Source organism: Stegodyphus dumicola, chromosome 9 (assembly GCF_044657685.1).
Source record: "Stegodyphus dumicola isolate Sdum_Otavi_A_Nest chromosome 9, ASM4465768v1".
Classification (NCBI taxonomy): domain Eukaryota; kingdom Metazoa; phylum Arthropoda; class Arachnida; order Araneae; family Eresidae; genus Stegodyphus; species Stegodyphus dumicola.
The window spans coordinates 57,141,653-57,164,739 of NC_140776.1; the positions used below are offsets into that span (position 1 = coordinate 57,141,653).

General features: G+C 32.9%; 1 protein-coding gene across 6 annotated transcripts in view; it reads right to left on the minus strand.

Moving 5' to 3' along the window:
- The window catches only part of LOC118203485 (EF-hand calcium-binding domain-containing protein 7-like), an 82,121-nt gene that overhangs the window by 21,619 nt on the left and 37,415 nt on the right, over nt 1-23,087 (minus strand). For all 6 annotated transcript variants that reach the window (XR_015042988.1, XR_015042989.1, XM_085823473.1 and 3 more), the window contains exons 6-7: nt 3,557-3,854; nt 2,432-2,571 (exon numbers count right to left, since the gene is read on the minus strand). Coding sequence is in view for 4 of the 6 variants with exons in the window: in XM_085823473.1 (XP_085679599.1) it covers nt 2,432-2,571; nt 3,557-3,854 (438 nt within the window). In the remaining 2 variants the exon portion in view is untranslated. The remainder of the gene's footprint in view (nt 1-2,431; nt 2,572-3,556; nt 3,855-23,087) is intronic.

Consider the following 23,087-nt stretch of genomic DNA (forward strand, 5'->3'; position numbering starts at 1 on the left):
ATTAGATAATTTTAGCTTAGCTTATACCATCCATTATACATTCAACGCGCATGCGTAAACGTATTATGCGTTTACGCATGCGCAGAAAGTTTGTAGCTTCGAAGTCCGAATTATAGATCATTCCGGATTATGGACATCCGGATTAAAGACTTTTGACTGCACAAGTAATAAATACTGAAACTGTATTCACAAAGTCATTCCTAAATACAGGCTATCACTGTTGAGATGTGAACACTCGCAATATAGCAACATCATTAATTACTTGCTGCTATATTTATATTCAAACCTGGGATTAAAAAAAATAACAAACCAAATTTTTCATTGAGGAAAAGTGCTAAATATTGTGTCAATTGAGCAATTTCATCGATTTTTCAAAAATTTTCATCACATCAGCTTCCAGACCAGCATAATTACTATTTCTATGCGATTACTAACTCCTGAGATACTGAGCCTGAATAATTAAGCAGCCTCTAAATGTTTTCCATTAAAAATCCCAGAGTGGCAGTAATAAAAGGCTCTTCTGATGTCCTAAAGTTTTTTGTTAACTGATGTTGGCAGAGGCAAACAAGGACCACAAAGTACCAAAAACAGGATCATCAGCTAGCCTCTGGAAGATTCACCATTTGTAAATATATTAATTACAAAATTTTCACAATCATGAATACTTGAATAGTATCCCTGCCAAACTGGGAGAGAAACATGTTAATGCAAAATTTTAAATTAGCCAAAAGTAACCTCAGTTTTGTTTCATAATTTTTTTAAAAAATGTTCCTTAAGAGGAGAAAACTGTATCTAATAGTCCTTGAAAATCCACAAAATTTCATTCAAAATCTGCCATATTAAGACTACATTTTTATTTAATTTTAAAACCATTTCTATATTTCATTTAGATTTTTACTTTACACTCATGTCCATAAATTAAGGATAATGCAAAATCAGGCAAAGGAAGAGTTAGAAGCAAAACAAATTTGACTTATTTGTAAAGCTTATTTATTAAACAAAAGGTAAAGAGCAAAAAAAAGATGCTATATGTTTGACATTATAAAAAAAATTAGCAATTTTTTCTCCCTGGAGCAAATTAAAAAAAAAAAAAAAAAAAAAAAACAATATTACATGGTTGGTATGATTGTTAATACATTGTATGTCTCCCAGACGATGCAATACAGTCTGTACAACGCCTAGGCATGCTGAGTATCAAATTATCGATCTGATCTTGGGGGACATTACACTAGTCAAAAAGCAATGCTCTCCGAAGTTCCAGTAGACATGTAGGAGCAGGTTAATGGGCTGCAACTCGTCGGCCAAGCACGTCCCACACGTGCTCTTTTGGATTCAAGTCCGATGAGAATGCTGGCCAGTCCATACCGGTGATATCCTCCGATTGAAGGCATTCGCTTACAATATTTGCATGGTGAGGATGGGCGTTGTCATCCATAAACAAAAATTGTGCGCCCATGGCGCCCTGAAACAAACATACATGTTGTTCCAGAATGACGTCCCAATAGATTTGGCTTGTCATGGTTCCAATTTGAACATGCAGCTCAGTTCTGGAACCCAGAATAATTCCACCCCAAACGAGCACTCCTGCACCACCGTAACAGTGTCGTTCAATGATATTTTCTTGGTGGTAACGGGTACCTGGAGCTCTCCATATGAAAGTCCGGTGAGAATTAGATGGCAAGCTAAACCTGGACTCGTCGGAAAACATCGCACAAGCCCACTGTTGAGGTGTCCACAATGCATGCTGTCTACTCCAGGCTAACTGCAGGCGACAGCGAGTTGCAGTAAGTGGAACGCATCTGACAGGTCTACGAGCATATAGACCAATCTGTCCTAAGCGTCTGTACACGGTCTGCCTTGAAATTGCCGTACCAGTGGCTGAAGAGAGCTGAGGAGACAGGTCTGAGGCTGTGCCCCACCTGTTTCTTTTGGCAGTAACTGCCAAATACCGGTCCTCATTCGGCGTTGTAACTCTGGGGCGACTTGTGCTGTAACGTCTACTCACATTACCATCATCTTGGAATCGTTGTCAAAGCCTGGAGATGACACTCTGGGCAATTCCAAGTTTGTCTGATACTTCTAGTTGGGTACGCCCATATTCCAGACGGCCGATAATTCTACCACTTAAAAAAATCATCCGAATGCGTCCTTTGTGTCATAACTATTTGGTTATTGCACTGAAATGCTTATAAAGTACCTGCGAACAATTTTACTTCTTTGCCTGTATTCCTTATATATCACTCTCTTACACTCTCGTCGTTGTGACGTACCATCGGTGTCATCTGGTTACTTCCTGAAATTTGCATATGATTCTTGAAGATGTGTGTGGTGATTTTACAGGTGATATATTTATTTTAGATTTCGATTTCTGCGTGACTCGGAATTATCCTTAATTTATGGACATGAGTGTAAAATACCAATATATACTTACATTTGCAAGTTCCAAAGACTCATTCATTCCCATTTGTTCAAACATATTTTTTACATCAGCAGGATCAGTTTGAATAACCATTGTGTACAATTCCAAGAAACCTTCAAATGTTAGCTGCCCATCTTCCATTTTAAAATTATCTAAAGGAGTTCAAACAAATGTGAATATAAATTGCTAGATATATACAGAGAGTCAATGCTTGAAATCAAATTTTAATAAAAATGTGAGAAAAGCCCTGACTAAGAGCACTATCTATTTATCTGGCAGTAAGTGCAAAACAACTCAATGTTCATGATCTAAATAAATTTTTTAAATGTAACAGTAATTAAAAACTAAAATCCTACAGTGCATAATCTTTCTCTATATGTTTACTGTGTGTATATGTACATACATAAATGCACATAATAGAAGTCTAATAATCTGCCCTTGCTTAAGCCATGTAATCAGTGCTCAGTTTCAGATATTATAAACAAAATATCAATTTTCAGAAAACCCAGCATGGTACAATTAACTTTTTCTTGTATGTAAATGCAAATAAACTTTTATCAGCGATGGTGAACGGTGCATACCATAAAACAGGTTGAGAACCACTGCTGCACACAAAGAGCTCTATCAATTTATCAGAAATTAGGCTATTGTGAATGCTAATGTTTTCTATAGACATTTAATTTTTGAATAACTAGTTATTAAACAACTAAGTTTTATTCAGTTTAATTAATATCCATCAGAGACCTATACAGCAGCATTTTTAAATGATAATACTTTATATCTTTTTTTGCATTGAAAATATAGGTGCAAAGGGGTTTTTAATAGAGAAATAATATATAGTTATAAATTTGATAAATAAATTTCAGAAAATTTAATCGATATTAATGATAAAGTAAATAATTACCATTATTGTTTTCTGGCATTAACACTCGTGAATGTTTTCATTAAATGTATATAAAATATTATATTTCATTACATCTCAGTAAAATTGCTGTAAAATTACTAGTTTCCTGTATAATAGTAAATATGTTAAGGAAGCAATGATTAATGAAAAGTTCAGAACTGTTGTGATAAGCAACAATCAAAATTACATCCAAATTATGAAATATATTTCTTGTGGATAATAAATGTCTTTACCTTCAATTGTAGACCACTCATCAGCAGCAGTTTCTCCAGATGTATGCTGAATGAATAAGTCAAATTCAGTTTGACTAAGAAGACCATTTCCATCAAGATCAATCAAATCATATATTTCTTTTAATGCTCTTTCACAATCAGGTGTTAATGCAGCTTGTTTCTTTTCATCAATATTCAACAAAGATTCAAAATCTAAACTTTCACTAGAAGTTGTACTTTTGACTTTATCCCACTTTAAAAGCACAGGAATTACTACATATTTCCCTTTTCTCAAATTAAACTGCATTGTACAAAAGCCCTATGGGAAAGAAGAAAAATTAGCATGAAGTTTTTGCACCTGTATTTAAAAAGATAATGTCAGAATTAAGGTCTGTGATTTTATTTACAAATATTTTCATTCAAGTTAAGAAACAGTCAAACATTTATTTAAAAACATATGCTGGTAACTTTTCAGTAAAATGTGTGACGATTAGCTAGAATTACAATATTAGAAACTTTTTGATTTTTTGAAGGAATAATCTTCAATTATATTTAAAGTAGAAACACTCTGTAGGTGTATATACCTGGTCACTAGAATATGCCTGGCATAATTTAAATGTGAAGATACATCACAACAGAAGCTCAATTACTGAAACAAACATTAAAATTCTCAAAAATAATCTAGTACCTAATTGCTTTATTAATAATTGTCTTAAAAGAGCAAGTCTCTATAAATCATTTAACTGAAAGGGATATGAAGATTTGTTCCTAAACCTGAAAAGGCAGGATAAGATGGATGACTATCAGTTGAAGGATTTGTACATAGTGTAATTACAGAAATAATTGTATATAATGTAAAAAATCGTTGTTTTCTGGCTTTCTTATCCCTTTTGCTATTACTAAAAAAATGAGCCTATTTCATACTCTGAGTCTGTTAAATAGCTCGCTCGCAGTGAAAATTCCTCTTTCTTCTTTGATATGCCATGACAATTAGCCAAATATTAATTAATTTCCATTCACTAGTCAGTATAATATCAAAATTTTAACATATGCCTTTGGACTCGCAAAAGAGCTCCGCAGCCACTTTCCTTCCATATACCAAAAATAGCTTCTCAAAGGTTCATCGACAGTAATAATTCAAAGGATCTCCACTGCCACTCCCTGCATATCCGATAGCATAGCCTACCACACTTATTCTGAGTAACAAAACAGATACGCACACATCACCGTCATCTCACTAGAAAGAACATAAGTTAATTAATTCATATTCTGGCCTTATTGTATATTATGCACATTTAACTTTGTACATTTCCTTGTACCTTTTCTATATACATTTCAATTTTTCAACTTACATTTCATTAATTTTGCAAATAATGCATTGTTTATTATGTTTCTCCTGTTCATTACGATTACTTTGAGTCCTATTTCATAAATATAGCAAAGATTAGCTTCCGTTTATTGTATTTATAAAAATAGTTTTGAATTAACATGTATGAAAGTGAGTGTGTCGGGGAACACTTTACTCAAGTATGTAACAAAATATTTTTACAACTTAATTTGGCTAAGTCAGAAGTCAAACAACAAAAATCAGCGTTATATTTACAAAATTTTCACAGGACTAGTTTCGATAGTTTTACCGAACCACCATCTTCAGCTGCAAAACCGCAAATCAACCAGATAGGAAATAATGATTAGATAAGATAAGAAAGCCTGGACAAGAATAAGCAAGTGGCACCATCTGTTGGTGAAACCAGAGCTAAAACATAATTTTTTTAAAGGCCGAATGCAAATTTGGATTGGAATTAGGATCGTTAACTAGAACAGAAAGATTTTTATGAATGTGAAATGCCTCTAGAAAATCCAGTTCTCCAATGGAAGATGTTTTTTGAATAATTTTGGCAGCAGAAAAACTGAAAGTGTGGTTTTCGGATCAAAAATGTTGAGCAACAGAAGACTTCTGTGTTTCCTTTTTTCTAACATATGCCTCATGTTCCTTGACGCGAAATTTTAAGGCTCTCTTAGTTTGGCCAATGTAAATTAAACCACACTGGCAAGGAATCCTATAAATACCCCAGGAATTCATATCCGGAATGGGGTCCTTGAGTATAGAACTCGGAATTTTATTGATGGGAGAATAAACAACCCGAAAGTTAAATTTCTGCAAAATATGTGCAACTTTATAGCTAATTGATGGAAAGAAGAGAATGACAACAGAATTTTTATAATCTCCTAAAATAAGAGTGTGCCTTTTAGTGTGTTGAGATGAAAATTTTTTAACTGCTTGATTAATAATGTTGGGTGGAAAGCCCCTGTCAATAGCTATTGCTTTTAAATAATTTAGTTCTCCATCAAGGGCTAGTTTGGAGGAGCAAACTTGAAGAGCACGGAAAACATAGGAATAAAATGAAGCTAACTTTTGTTTAGTCGGATTACATGATTTAAAGTGTGGTGGAAGGCAAACCGATGAAGGTTTACGGTAAACCATAGTACTTTAGTTGGATGTGTTACTAGACTAATCTATGTCATACGATTCTTATGCAGTTCTGATGATGTAAATGGAACTAAAACTCTATATAAAAATAGTAATTTTTAAGAGCCAATAGTAATTTTACAGCAATACTAACTATCCAATCAAAATGCATTGAGAACCAAAACTAATTAAATCTAAATTAAGATTTCACTCTGAACATAATGCACTTGCTTTCTATGCTTTTGCCTAGCTTGACTGCCATCTGTCTGCACCTTCTTTCTGACTGAAAGTTTATCTAAAATGTATGCTTTTTGGAATAGGCACAATTAATGTGCAAGCTTGTCTGTGGCCGCAACATGTTTACTGAAATAATAAAAAGATTTAATCTGCCCTCGCCTCCAACTTCCTATTCATTATGGATCAACACTTCTACGCCATCAAAATTCCTACTGATCATTACTTCTGAGTTTGTTTTTATTACACACACACACACACACACACATATATATATATATACATATTGTTATGTTCTACAGGTTCGCAGATTTGGAGTAATTGATGATAACACTTGGTAATGAATCGTAATATTATTTATTCACCAGTATTACACAAGAGAGTTCTAAAGACATGTTTACAATCATAAAAAATCTATGATAAACACCCTGAAATAATCAGCAACAGAGCCTTCAGACTATAATGATGAACACAGCTTCATGGCAAAGCTAGTACAGTGCACAGCAAAGCACTCAAAGTCAATTAATCTCTCTCAAGCTAATCTCTGGACTCAAGATACTACTGCTCTATTCGTAGAGGCAAGTTATATATAGCTTTAACCTACCTTCGAAACTATTCTCAGTAAAACCACTAAGAATGCATTCTAAAATATTCTAACTTCATCTATGGCATACTGCCAATTTTGTCACCAAATCTGGCAACCCTGCCTTTCCCTGCCACTTTCTGGCAAGCTATCTCACTGCAGCTGGGCATTTTGCAATATATTTATCTTACAATAACTTATTTACAAGATATACAGGTGAAACATTAAAGTTGTACTTGAGTGTAAAAGTACAAGTAGTATGTGAATATAATGTAGTTTGGAAAAAAATATGAAAAAATGGCTACCAATTCAGAGTAATGAAAGTAAGAATTGAGAACACTCACTAGGTGAGAGTGAATACCATTGAAAATATATTCTGCTCTTCCTCCCTGTCATCCACCTTAAACAAACAAACATGTGGTGAAATGGTCGATGATGCCTTCTCCATAACAATGTACTTTCATTCTGCTATCCATAATAGTCACAATTTCTTGCCAGAAGTGATATTAAGTTATGTTTTATATCCCAACTATTTGCCTAATTTATTCCCAGAAATTGTATTTCTTTTCCAGATGGGAAAAATACAGCAATACTGCTTAAAATTGCTCAGGAATAATCATATCAGTGATGTAATACAAGGGAATAGTTTTATCTTAGCTAATTTTTAAACTGTGTGAACTAAACAAATTTCTAGCGAGACTCATATTTATGTAGACATGGATCATCCTATCCCTTTGTAGGCTGAATCATAAAATTGACACATAAGCAATTGCTAAAGGAGCATGCAGCATAAATTCAGATCTTCAGATAATTTCCTACACAGTGATATGCAGAACAGTATCAAATTGTACTGTTTGACCAATCGGATCAATGAATGGAAAGGAGTCCCGAGATTAAAAAATTATGAGAAAGCTATATATTCACAAAAACAGGATTACCAAAATTTATTGTGAATGAAGAGAAATTATTTAATACATTTCCATACATAAAATATACTTCAAAAGCAAATCTGAAGTTTGGAGCAAATTGATGGAACAAAAGTGTCTGTGAAAAATGATCTGAAACAGCCACTCATTTGATATATCAGAGTATAAATACAGAAAATTTCAAATTTCTTGTTATCTTTTATTTGACACTGCTATGACTAAAATAGCAAATGGAGATGCTTTTCCTTTAAACCAGAGGTTTCCAGTCTTTTTCTTGCATTAACTACTAATTAAGTACATTTATAAATCATAATTTCTCTTTTAAACAGAATTTGAATGAGTTAAAGAATATATAGTACAAAATCCAAAATATGAGCTCATCGAAACTTCTGCAATTCCGGATTTGGGAATTTTTCGGGTTTTGGATCATCATTTAAAATCTAGTATGATGACATGTAGAAATAATGAAATTACAAATATGAAATAGTTGTTTGTGATATTGTTGGATTTCACTTGATCTGGTAATGCTAATTAGCCCAAAAACCCTAACAGATATGAAGCAATTTATCACTAGGTCTGAATAACATCAATGTCATCAAAAGGTTAAAAATAACAGCACTTATATTTAAACATAATTTAGAAAACAAAGACACTTTCTTGTGCTACAAAGCAAGCCACAACTCGAGATGATGCAAATAAATAGAACAGTCAAACTGAAATCAAATGTTGAACAATAGTCAAGAAGTAAATACATAAATATTACTAGAAGCTGACTCACTACACCACTGGAACATCAAGAATGTTGATAGTGACCTTGCATTAGTGCAAGGCTTAACAAACTAGCAGAGCTGGCAGGAAACTAACAACTATAGTGTGCATGCAATGCCAAAAATACGCTGTGCCTTAACCTGTTGAGGCCAGGGCTTTGGTAGTAGTAAAAGCCTTGAAAGGACGGGGAATCTTGAACCGAATGCTTTCCCCCTTTAAGAAATCACCTCCTATTTGCAATAAAGATTCTTGTGTGTAGTTTAATGAATTCTCAGCGGGGTGCATCTATGTCGCAAAAGGAAGGGAAGTGTAGGGATTATTGACCAGACTTCAAAATGGTTTTTGTCACTGAGGGAAAATTTCATACTACAGTTGTTCCGGATTGACACTACTGGGAAATGTATAAACCTCCATTGAAGAAAATGCCATTACAGGACGTTACTTTCGTTTTTATAAAATTTTGGTTTGAATTTTAAATTACACTGCAAAGTTATATGCCTTTACTGAGTGCTTACAATAATTATTTCCATCGTATCTTTATATTAAAGTTATGTCAAAAAATATTTCAATTATTTGATTACTTTCTCGGACAATTTAACCAGTCTTCATCTCAGTCTTTTTTTTTTTTTTTTTACTGTTAAATGTCCTTATAATTTTAAATTTGTTTTGGTATATATTATCAAATATAGCTATATCTTTGAACTTTCTTCCATACAAGTAATAATTAAAAAAATAAACGATTAAAGCTATAGAAATGATTAAAAATTAAAGTTCAGTGGAATTGTTAAAATTATGCTCTATAGGCATAATGAAATTTTAATTTTACATAATTGTTCAAAATCTGCTTGATAACATACTATTTAAGGAGGAAACTTTCAGCAAATTAGAATATAACTGGTTTAATTTTAAAAAATTTTATTTTATTGTAGATTGTTAGTACTGCAAATGCTCAAAAACTGTTTTTTAAACTATTTTAGTTTTAAAAATTTGAAAAAAAAAAAAAAAAAAAGATTATTTAATTGTGTACTATTTTATACTGTTTATTAAAAATTAGTAAGTGATATATTTCAAGTATTAATAATAGAATGTATGCAAACCCATAATTCAAAGCGTAAATTTCATTTGTCTAAAACTAAATTTCCAGCCTCATTAAGGGAACGTGTTCACTCGGGTATCAAATTTAGGTAATTTCTTAGTGCAAAGAGTTTTTCAAATTGAAGGGAAAATTGCTGTTATGCAGCGTCTGCAAAAACTGTGGGACAAAAGTTACACAATAATTAGTTGTTGTCTTTAATACTACATTATGTTATTCTATATTATGCTACATAATTTAGCACATTAAAAGAAATTTCCAGATAATTTCAGGTGCCTGGTCAGCAAAATTCCCTCCTGTTTGAAATCGTCGTCCCATGTGAATTTTTCTATTTTCTCTATTGTTTAAATCAGTTCATTTCAGCTCCAGACTATCTTTGTAGAAGCTTTGACATCAACCATGGCGGCATATTTTATATGGTGGAATTTAAATTCTAAGATAGATTAGCAAGTATCTTTACTTGCAGTTACTCAAAAAATCTTCATTGTCAGGTCATGAGAAATCTATACTGACACAGTTGAATTAAATGTTTTTCTTTTTTCTATTGAAAATTTGGCAGCTATTCATTGGTTTCATCAACACCTCGGTCATTATGCTGTCGCATCGAAACTATTTCATAACTGAGTGCCCAAGGTATACCCACAGGAATTTGTCCTTGAACGTAGTTGCTGAGATATATGTCTAATGAATGACAAAGTCATTCAATCACTGAAAAGGTGAAGGTTCAGAAATTCAGATGGGGGAACATGTATTGTTTTAAAACAATGATTTGTACATTATTTGAGAGCTTTTACATCATTTGTATTCTCGGAGCTCAACGGACAGTGCAATTTTACAAATGCTATTCTAATCCATTCTGAACATCTTACTTCAAAATTATTTGACCATGAAATCGAGACACTGATACGGAGGTACCTTTTAAAATAACAGTACATCAGTACATCTTGAATCTAATGGCTAGAGATGAACTTTCAAATTGATTGACTAATTTTAGTGTATTTACGATTTCCAGAATTCAGACTGAAATTGTAAAACTACTGTTGTTTCTTTAACACTAAATTTATATTTATGTTCTTGTGATTTGTTTGAATAACAGTACCATCACAGTAAACTTCCATGTGTGAAGGTCACTTCAGCATAAACAGATATATATGGAAATAAAGACAGACACAACTGTTAAGAATGTAAGAAAAAGTGCTTGTACATGTATACAAGTACGTGGGAATTTATATTTGTTTATGGAAATGTATACCTACATATCCATGTAGTATGTATGTCTGCACTGATATAATATGGTCTAAGTGCAGATTTGCACATAAAGTGGAAAGCATGCGTACCCTTAAATGGGAATAACGTATATACAGACATGTACATGTACGCACACAGCCACACATATGCATTTATATTACGTGTGGATTTATGTTTACGTGTGGATTTATGCATACGTGTATAAACATACAATATGTATGTGTATATATTTAATCATCAAGCTCTTGAAGAATTTTTCCATATTTCTTCTTCAGTCAATTCTCTTTTCCTTGTCAGCATATTGCTAGAAAAATGTCAAAATAATTCCTGAAAAACTTATAAAAATATGCAATAGTCTAAAGCAATGCAAGGCTCTGTGTACAATTTGTAAACACAGTTAATGCAAATTCTGTAGCTATGTAGCTACAAGAACTAAAAGTGAAAAATTGGGAAAAACTGGATTCTTAACACAAAGACCTTTGAAAGAGATAAGTGATTAAAACCCCAGGGATGTCAAATTTGACATTTCACCCCACTCTTTCAGCCTGGAAAATGGAGGAAAAAGACATGGCCACTAATGTGGACAGCCCCGTCATTTCAAAGAGAGGACTCTATGGCCACTATAATGGCCATCCCATCTTCAAAAATCTAAAAACTTCAATTTAAGTACTGGCTACTCATTTGCACTCTGATGAGGAACATGGAAAGTGAAAGTTACAGTAAAGGCTGATATTATAAATAACTGGTTAATAAACATAAAATTCTCTACAAAATAATGAATCATTTATGACCTTAGAGAAATCCCACCCCCAAAAAAACTTAACATTTGTTTGTTTTAAAAAACACTTCTTACATTTTTTTTTTTTTTTTCCAATTTACATTTTCATACACATTTTTTTTTTTATGTATTCCTCATTTCCCGGGTTTTTATGAACAAATCATGACCTTTTTTTGTCTTGCACTTATTTTAAAATATAGGCCCGTGGAATTTGCTAGCAACAGAAGAAACTGCAGTAAAATTTCTGCAAGAATACCAAGTTTTGTTACAAAATTTCTAAAGGAAATAACGAAATGTGTTGGTAGAAATGCACTGTCGCCGAGTCTCTGCAGTTTTCTGATTTTTTTTTTTTTTTTTTTTCAAGTGAAAACAAATCACTGTGTACAGGGAAAGAAGAATAACAAAGAGACACACACACACACACACACACACAAAAAAAAAAAAAAAATAAAATAAAAATAAAAAAAAAAAGAGCTGAATGAAAACATGATTAAAAAAAATCTGAAAGACTTCAGATTTTAAATTACACCCAAAGGGCCCTTTTGTGTTACCTTTATTTATTAAATATCATGTTCTTTGCACTTAAACCATAAAATTCAATTCAACAGCAACATCACAAAATAATTTTAAAATGAGCATACCTTTAGAATTTCTCATACACAGTCTCGTGCGCTGGTGGTAGAAGAATCACCTCCCTGTACATTGTTGCCATTGCTTGCTTTGAAGTCGAGTTTGTTAATCAAAAGTTCATTACAGTATTACAAAATATGCAAATGATAATAAAACAAATTTTAAATTCCAAATTAGGGCTTTTAGATACTCATATTTGGTGGAAGATTACATTATACAAAATTTGATAGCCCTACATACTGTTGTTTTATCACAATACGAGAAACACGCATACATTTATGCAGATTCTTCATTGTCTAATTTCTTTAAATATAACACAGGGATATAATATTTGTTAGCAACAATTTGAAAAGTCATCCGACATTTATAGTGAATCAACGCAATATGCCAAAACGAAATTAATAGGTCTTTCTGGGCAAACTGCGCCTTTGGACTAAAAACAAAAATGCAGAAAGATTTGGAGAAGTGTTTTAATTTTTTAATATATCACATAGTTCTTATTTAAATAATTAAAATCTGTATTTTAAATTTCTAAAGCATGTTTCCTTTTTATAAGTTTATAATTTTTCTCTACTCATAATAAATATAGATAATTTGGGAATTTTTTTTTAAAGAAAGATATCTACCACAGACTTGGACTGGATAAGTAACTTTTACCTTTTCGTCTGTAAAAAAATCGACAGTTTGCCCTAAGGTGGTTACAATAATACGCAAGTACCAAACCAACTACACTCATGTTCATAAATTAAGGATAATGCAAAATCAGGCAAAGGAAGAGTTAGAAGCAAAACAAATTTGACTTATTTGTAAAGCTTATTTATTAAACAAAAGGTAAAAAGCAAAAAAAGATGCTATATGTTTGACATTAAAAAAAAAATAGCAATTTTTTCTCCCTGGAGCAAATTAGAAAAAAAAAAACCTATTTACAAAAAACCAATATTACATGGTTGGTATGATTGTTAATACTCATACATTGTATGTCTCCCAGACGATGCAATACAGTCCGTACAATGCCTAGGCATGCTGAGTATCAAATTATCGATGTGATCTTGGGGGATATTACACCGCTCAAAAAGCAATGCTCTCCGAAATTCCGGTAGACATGTAGGTTGACGGTCTGCAACACGTCGGCCAAGCATGTCCCACACGTGCTCTACTGGATTCAAGTCCGGTGAGAATGCTGGCCAATCCATACGGGTGATATCCTCTGATTAAAGGCATTCACTTACGATGTTTGCACGGTGAGGACAGGCGTTGTCATCCATAAACACAAATTGTGCGCCCATGGCGCCCCAAAACAAACGTACATGTTGTTCCAGAATGACGTCCCGATAGATTTGGCTTGTTGTGGTAACAATTTGAACATGCAGGTCAGTTCTGGAACCCAGAATAATTCCACCCCAAATGAGCACTCCTGCACCACCGTAACGGTGTCATTCAATGATGTTTTCTTGGTGGTAACGGGTACCTGGAGCTCTTCATATGACAGTCCGGCGAGAATCAGACTGCAAGCTAAACCTGGACTCGTCGGAAAGCATCACACAAGCCCACTGTTGAGGTGTCCACAATGCATGCTGTCTACTCCAGGCTAACTGCAGGCGACAGCGAGTTGCAGTAAGTGGAACGCATCTGACAGGTCTACGAGCATATAGACCAATCTGTCCTAAGCGTCTGTACACGGTCTGCCTTGAAATTGCCGTACCAGTGGCTGAAGAGAGCTGACGAGACATGTCTGAGGCTGTGCTCCGCCTGTTTCTTTTGGCAGTAACTGCCAAATACCGGTCCACATTCGATTGTTGTAACTCTGGGGCGACCTGTGCTGTAACGTCTACTCACATTACCATCATCTTGGAATCGTTGCCAAAGCCTGGAGATGACACTCTGAGCAATTCCAAGTTTGTCTGATACTTCCAGTTGGGTACGCCCACATTCCAGACGGCCGATAATTCTACCACGTAAAAAATCATCCAAATGCGTGCTATGTGTCATAACTATTCGGTTATTGCACTGAAATGCTTATAAAGCGCCTGCAAACAATTTTACTTCTTTGCCTGTATTCCTTATATATCACTCTCTTACACTCTCGTCATTGTGATGTAACATCGGTGTCATCTGGTTACTTCCTAAAATTTTCATATGATTCTTGAAGATGTGTGTAGTGATTTTACAGGTGATATATTTAATTTAGAGTTCGATTTTCGCATGACTCGGAATTATCCTTAATTTATGGACATGAGTGTAAATAATGAAGAATATACATGAATGTATGTAGGTATGTTTTTGGCATTGTGAAAAAAACGACGGTACTTAAGAGTCATCAAATTTTGAATGACATAGTCCTTCACACAAACATGAGCACCTGGAAACCTGAATTTGGAATGTTTTATTATCTATTTCATATTTTGTAAAACCAATGAATTTTTTATTAAAGCACTCAAACTTCAAAGTGAGTAGTGGCAACACTACAGGGAATAAAACTATCTCCAGCGTGCGAGACGGTCTATTGGAATTTCTAAAGATATGGTGGTTTTAAATATATTTAACACAATGTACATTAGCTCAAATGCTCTTCAAATATGTATGTGTCTGTAAATGAAAAGAATGTCTGTTTGGGCATAATATAAAATCTAAGCTTTCATGTTTTATTTATTTATTTTTTCTTTTAAGTGGCAAGTCTGGAAAATAGATCATTCTGGTTATTGAATGTGGGTATTTCAGATTTTTTTACTGTAAAACACTGCATAAGGCCGTAACAAAGAAGGATGTGTAAAGTATGTAATATAAAATTGTTTGAAGAAAAGTCTTATACTGATATCAGTTTTAATCACTTAATGACCACGCCTGAGATATCTCGGGAATAGATGCCATTTCGATTTTCCTATAAACAAGTTAACTCAGGTGCTGAACATTTTATGGATATTTAATGCCTTCGCCTGTAATATTGCATGACAATTTACACTCTGCCGTGAACGTTTTCTTAGCTGTGGAAGGGATCCAAGCAGCTTTTGTGTTTGGTTCCACCATGACCCTGAGCTGCAGTCGGCGACATGGCCAAAATATAAATGAACTGTAGATTCAGATTGTTTGTTAGTCGATGCAGATTACCAGATTATCATGCTGTTACAGACTGTGGTGTGCTGCTATGTGTTACACAATGTTTCAGATTGTAGCATACTGTCAATGACATTTATAGATCGTAAAATGTATTTACTTAATTTTTAGTTTAGCTCTTATTATTTATTATTACCTTGACTACAGTTTTGTCTTACTTTTGGCAAGATTTTATTTTCCTGGATGCTTCATTGAAGCCCGAGTTACCTTGGATAATGTCATGAACCATAATATCTTGCTTTTTTCCATGCCTTACAAAGCTGCATCTAATAATCTATATCTATAAGTAATAAAAAAGGTTATAGAAAAATTCAAGGATTTTTGGCATAATTTTTAATATAAATTTGGTCATTAAATGGTTAAACAAAACTAAAGGAATTTTGATTTCATGGTCATTTGCATTGTCTTGTAAGAGGAATTTGAACTGATTATAAGATCGTCTGCTTCAAAATATTGGGTTTTTAACAAAAGTTTCCTTCCACCACAAATATCCTCTGTACAAACAGTTCATATTGCCATGTTTAATTATATTTTGTTAAATGATTTTTGGCATTTGGAAGAAAGGGACTTGCTTTAGAATACTGTGTTGTGAAATTTTAGTGGAAAACTTTTATTACAACCATATATATCATTTTGATTTAATACCACTTCTCCACACTTCTTCTCAAATCCTATTAACTGGAAAATTTTGCTTTTTGTTTGCCATATCTGAAAACTTTCAAATTTGCAGCTATCATCATATAGCTTAGCTGGTGTTTGCTATGCACTATCAACAATATATATCCTTAGATTGGAAACTTTTATTACACATTGAGGAAGTTAAGCTTGAATTATATTAGTTTAGTTGTTTAATGAACAACTAAAACTTATGCCTATTTCCAACACATGTTAAAGCTTATCTGAATCCGCATATATGTAAGGCTTATCCAGGTTGGTGCTAGACATTTTACTGCCTGGAGCAATGTCTCCAGGTAATAACTTCCGCTGATAGGAACCACCCTAAATTTTGCATCCTAGTGCCTTTCCTAAATTCCAAAGAATTTGTCGTGCCTTAATTTTGTTGCTTGGCACTTCTCTAAATTTTAAAAATTTAGCTGCCTGGTGCAGTTACACTGCCTCTTGGCTTGTCTGAATAACAAATCAGTTATTTTTAATTCAAACAGCATGAAATGTAATCTTTTGGCCTCCTACTATCATCTACAAAGTATATTTTTTGTATAATGAAAGAAATTTGTGTTAAATTTCTCCTCGTCAACAAATTCAAACTTTGCAGAGCTGTTGGACGAAGCCCATAATCTTCGTCAAATGATGTCAACGTGAAAGGTTACCATGCTGCTTGGTATTCAGTTACCAATATTTAAAATAATATGTATTTTAGACCTCACTGTGTAAGTTTTTCTCAAGCTGCCACATTTTGATAGACTAGCCATGATAAAGTATAAAAAATTTTTAAAAACTGAAAGAACGTCAGATTTTTAAATTATATCCAGAGGGGCTTTTTTTAACATTTCGTGTGTTACCTTTATTTCTTAAATATCACATTCTTCACACTTAAAACATAAAATTCAACAGCCATGGTGCAAAATTATTTAAAAAGAGTGTATCTTTAAAATTTCCGATACACAGTCTTGCACACTGGAGATAAGGGATCCCCCCCTCCCGTACAGTGTTGCCATTGCTTGCTTTGAAATCATTGGGTTTGATAATCAAAAATTCGTTTAAGATTTACAAAATGTGAAACAGATAATAAGACAAATTCGAAATTCCAAATTTGCGCTTCCAGGTGCCCATGTTCGGGTGGAGGATTACTTTAATCAAAATTTCACGGCTCTAGGTACCATCGTTTTTTCACAGTGCGAGAAACATACATACATTCATACAGATTCTTCATTATTTAATTTCTTTAAATATAATACAGAGCTATAATTTTAGTGGTCAACAATTTAAAAATTTACACACCGTTTATGGTGAACTAATGCAAAATGCAGTTTCGAGCCTATTAGTCCTTCTAGGCTAATAGGCTTCCAGGCTAGGAATTTCGAATTTGTCTTATGATATGTTTCACATTTTTTAAAACTTTAAAGAATTTTTGATTAACAAACTCAATGATTTCAAAGCAAGCAATGGCAACACTGTACAGGGGGAGAAAAAAAAAAAAAAAAAAAAAAAAAAAAAAAAACATTATCTCCAGTGCAACTCCTTTGGGCTAAAAAATAAATAAATAAAAGAACTAAAAGCTTTCAGATTTTATATTATACCTAAAGGGCCATTTTTTAACTGAGTGTTATTAAATATTATGTTCTTTGCACTTAACCATAAAATTCAATTCAACAGCAATATCACATAATATTTAAAAAGAGCATATCTTTAGAATTTCTGATACACAATCTTGCGGGCTGGAGAAAAAAATTGTTTTTTTCGTAGAATGTTGCCATTGCTCGCTCTGAAAATGTTGAGTTTGTTAATAAAAAAACCTGATGTGGACAATACAGGACTTCCTCTAATTTCAACTTAATCCTCCAATTTCATTAGATATATTTCTTATTCAATTAATTCAGTTCTCACTTTGCGGCAAGGCAAAAATATATAAAAACCTCAAAATATGTTTATTAAAAATTGAAAAACATAGAAAAATATAAAACACCAAATAAAGTTAAAACAATTAATTTTCTTTTACAAATAAAATTAGTTTCTATGCAAAAACAAGTAATTGACCAGGGGGTAAGAAGACAGATTTTCTGGTGCACAAAATTGAAAGGTTTACTTTTGGTCCCACTTTGCAAAAAGACACTGAAGGTGCAGAAACTGATTTAATTCATTATTCTGCTAAGTTTCAAATGTAAACAAATATGGCTACTATGGTAAAACAATACACTTAGGCAACTTTTAAATTGTTGATAATACTACAACTATTGCATGCAGATTAGCTAAAGACATAAAAACTTTAACCAGAAGATAAAATAATATAATTCAATAATTTTTAACTCAAAAAATGCCAACATATAATAAAAAACCGAGCTCACGGAGCCGAATAACAGAGTGGGTATATTATATATATAGAGAGAGTATAAAGTCTGAAATCCAGATTCGTCGGGACTTCGGCGATTCCAGATTTGGGATTTTTCTGGATATTAGATCATCAGTTTAAACCTAGTAAGATGGCATGTAGAAATTATAATATTAAAAACATGAAATTGTGATTTATGAAATAATTAAGTATTTAAGATCTAAAGGATATCAAAATTTAAAAAAAATGCTTAATATTTATTTGTTTACCTTATTAAACATTTCTTTCAATGCAAGTTAAGTTGCTTAATTTTTTTATGCTAATACTTCCTCATTAATTCTGTAGACAGACATAATCTCTTGTTGACTTACATTGTTGAAGTCCTGTAACTGCTGTTTCGAAAATTCCAACTAACTTGTAAATCGAAATTTTCTCATTTTCAGTAACATCTCTGTCACTTTCTCCATTATCGGTAGCAGTATTTTCTAGATTTAGAACCCTACTACAGATTTCTAATCTTCTAACCACTATCGGCAGTGGTGGAAGCATTGTCATCACAATGAAAAACTTCTTTTATATCATCTTCATTTATTACTGCTTTTCCACATTTCTTTACAAAATCCGTTAATTGGAAAATTTCACCTTTGTTTGCAATATAAAAAAAACCTTTAAAATTAGTGGCTATCATCATCAAATTTAGCTATCCTTCACTGTACATATTTTTCTTATGCATCGTGAGCTAGCTTAGCAACTAATGACAAGTTGTTCCATTAAATTTTATCTTGCTTTTATCGCGCACTGAGACAATTAAGCCTGAATTGTCTTAGTTTAGTTATTTATTATACTTGTGTCCATTTCTTGCACATGCTTAAGGCTTATCAGATTTCTGAATAAATAAATTCCTACATATATTTAAGCGATGGTCAGCGTTAGATATCTTATCGCCTCATGCAGTCTCTGTGGGTCCTAAATTCTGCGATCTGGTTCGGCCATACGAGCCCTGGCGCTGGTTCTGGGTTTATGTCAATAACAAATCAGTTATTCTTAATTCAAATAGCCCTAAATGTAATCTTTGGATCTATGATTATTATCAACAAAATGTATTTTTAGCATATGGAAAGAAATTTTTGTTAAATTTTTCCTCATCAACATTTTTTAGCGCATTTAACTTAAATCTGTAATCCTCGCCAAGCGTAATGTGAACATAAAAGTTTACCATACTCCTTTATTATTCAATTATGAACATAAAAAAATTGTTTAGGCATCGCTACATGAGTCATTACTCCAGTTGTCATGTGTTGATAAATATGCGGTGATGAAAGGAAAGCATAATAAATAATGATTTGCCAGGTTGGCATCAGATCAACGATGTGTCTATGTGGAATATTTCGGTTTGAGATGTGTGCCATGTAGATATGCAGTAACGCAACCAAATTACTAATCGTACAAATTTATGCTAAAATGATTGTTTCTTTAATAACAAGGTATTTTATTTAGTGTTGAAGTGAAATTAAGAATCGGGACTCTCCAGATGTTTTATTATGCGCAGAAGGGGGGAGAATCAAATCCACATGTGTAAAGCCTACGAGAAAAACTTTGTTGGTGGTTTGAGGTCCAGATTTTAGATCATTCCGGATAATGGACGTCCGGGTTTTGGACTTTGCACTGTATATACATTGGTGTGGATGATTTCAACCAAAGAGGGAGGTGCACAACTACATGTTATAACAGTCCTATATACAAAATTGCAACATTCTGAGGTTACTCGTTTTTCAGTTATGCAAGATGTATACATACAGACAGACTGACATCACGAAAAAAATCTGTTTTGAATCCATTTCAAAGCTTTTTTGTAACCAATTTTGGGAAAAACAGTCCTTTATTCTATTCTTATGTACAGGTGTAATGCAAACGCAACATTAAATTGCATTCTATAGCATACAAAATAGATATTTCCGTTGAAATATGACATCCGAAAATTTTCGCGTTTACAATACTTCCTTTACGTCATACAAGAAGTAAAAATAATTAGAATCTTTATCTTCACACTCTTATTCATGTATAATTTTCATAGATTTATTACTTCTGGTTAACAAAACATTTCTTTTCAGTCAGTCCTTTTCATTATTTTACAATATTTCAGGCACAAAATGCAAGTTCTTTCTGTCACTACGAACTAAATTAACGAAGCAAGAAATTTAAGGATTGAAAATTGTGATCAGATTTCAATTAAGTTCTGAAAATAATCTTATTACTGGAAAATGTTTCATACTGCAGGTTTGTATTTAGTAAACGGTATGCATTTCATGCCTTAATCAGTACATTGATTGTGATATATGCGGAATACAGATGAATTTCAATAAAGAAATTATCAAAACAATACATTTTGGGTACTTGCGTATTTTTTAGCGACCAACAAATTGGAGAGTATAACACCAATTTTGCAATAATTCATTTATTATTAAAACATCATTAAATTGGATTTTTTGTTGAAATATGATACCCAAAAATTTTTTACGATTACAGTAATTTCTTTACTATGTAGAAGGAAGAAAAAATTCATTAAAGTTTTACAAAATATGTAATAGATAATAAAACAAACTCCGAAATCAGGTCTGGATGCTCATAGAGGGGAGGACTATGTTATTCAAAATTCAGTGTCTCTAGGTACTGTTGCTTTTTCACAATGCAAGAAACATACATACATTCATGCAGATTCTTCATTATTTATTTAATTCTTTCAATATAATGCAAGGCTCTAATATTTGATGGCAACATTTGAAAAGTGAAATGCCATTATAGGGAATGCCGTAAAATGCCAAAATGAAATTAATAGCCTGCTGGGCTAATAAAAAATAATACATCAGGTTGGTATAAAGGATATAAGCTATTCAGGGTGTTAAGATCGGCAATATTTTGATTCAGAATGTTCTGGCTTGAAATAAATGCCAAGCAAAATGGTGATCCAAGTTATTGATTATACAGATGCATATTAATAAATAAGTGTGGTTTTTCTTCATGGAGGTGTTTTATTTAGTGCCAAAGTGAAATTAAGAATCAGAACTCTCCACGTGTTTTATCACAAAAAAATGTCAAATACCTATACATAAAAACATTTTCGGTCTTTGTTCTGTATTTCATATGCCAGTATGTATCTTATTTAAAATTGAGTTATTCCACAATTTTACATAATTTATCACATCTTTAAACAATAGACGATGCAATGAAGCAAGGAGAACAAGCTAGCAGGGCAAGACGAAGAAAATGTAAGCTTGAATTCAGCAGTTGGGATATTTACAGAGTTGAATTCTTTTTTTAAATTTTGAATGGTGATTGTACAAGAGCTAAAAGCATGGCAGGATTAACAAGATGACATAATTTGATTAGCTTTGGATGATGCAGTTTAGATTCATAGTTTTAAGACAGGAAGGAGTTATAGCCAAATTAAAAGGACTACTGCTAAATTAAAGTTAGTAATTTACTTTCATATTTTATCGATATCACTGAGGCAGCAAATTCTTTCACATGCACTCTGATATATGAAATAATTAAGATACAATAACACACTGAACAAATATTAATTTAGAAGTCAAACAACAAAAATCAGCGTTATATTTTCAAATTTTCACAGGACTAGTTTCGATGGGTTTACCAAACCATCATCCTCAGCTGCAAAAGCGCAAATGAACGAGATAAGATAAGAAAGTCTGGAAAGGAGATAAGCTACTGGTGCCATCTGTTGATGAAACCAGAAGTAAAACATAATTTCTTCAAATTATGTTTATTGAAGGCAAACATGGATTGGAATTAGGGTTGTTAACTAGAACAGAAAGATTTTTTTGAATAATTTTGGCAGCAGAAAAATTGAAAGTGTGATTATTGGACAAACAATGTTCAGAAGACAGAACAGAAGACTTCTGTGCTTCCTTTCTTTCTAACTTATGCCTCATGTTCCTTAACGCGAAATTTTAAGGCTCTCTTAGTTTGGCCAATTTAAATTAAACTACACTGGCAAGGAATCCTGTAAATACTCCCGGAATTCATATCCGGAATGAAGTCCTTGAGTATGGAACTCGGAATTTTATTGATGGGAGAATAAATGACCCGAAAGTTAAATTTCTGCAAAATATGTGCAACTTTATAGCTAATTGAAGGAAAGAAGGGAATGACAACATAATTTTTATAATTTCCTAAACCAAGAGTGTGCCTTTTGGTGTGTTGAGATGAGAATTTTTTAGCTGCTTGATTAATAATGTTGAAAAGCCCCTGTCAATAGCTATTGTTTTCAAATAATTTAGTTCTTCATCAAGGGTCAGTTTGGAGGAGCAAACTTGAAGAGCACAGTAAACATAGGAATAAAATGAAGCTAACTTTTGTTTAGTCGGATGACATGATTTGAAGTGTGGTGGAAGGCAAACCGATGAAGGTTTACGGTAAACCGTAGTACTGAAGTTGGATGTGTTACGTGTGACCAGAATGTCGAGAAACGGAAAAGAATTGCAAGTCTCAAGTTGAAAAGTGAACTGAATAGCAGGATCAATGGAATTCATTGCTGAAAGAATTTTATTTAAATCATCTTTATTACCTTCAAAAGGCAGGGGCGTAGCTAGAGGGGGGCCAGGGGAGGCATCTGTCCCCGGGCGCAGAATCCAAGGGGTGCCAAACTGATGTTACGACATTTTAGAATTAAATGTTTTCCATCCT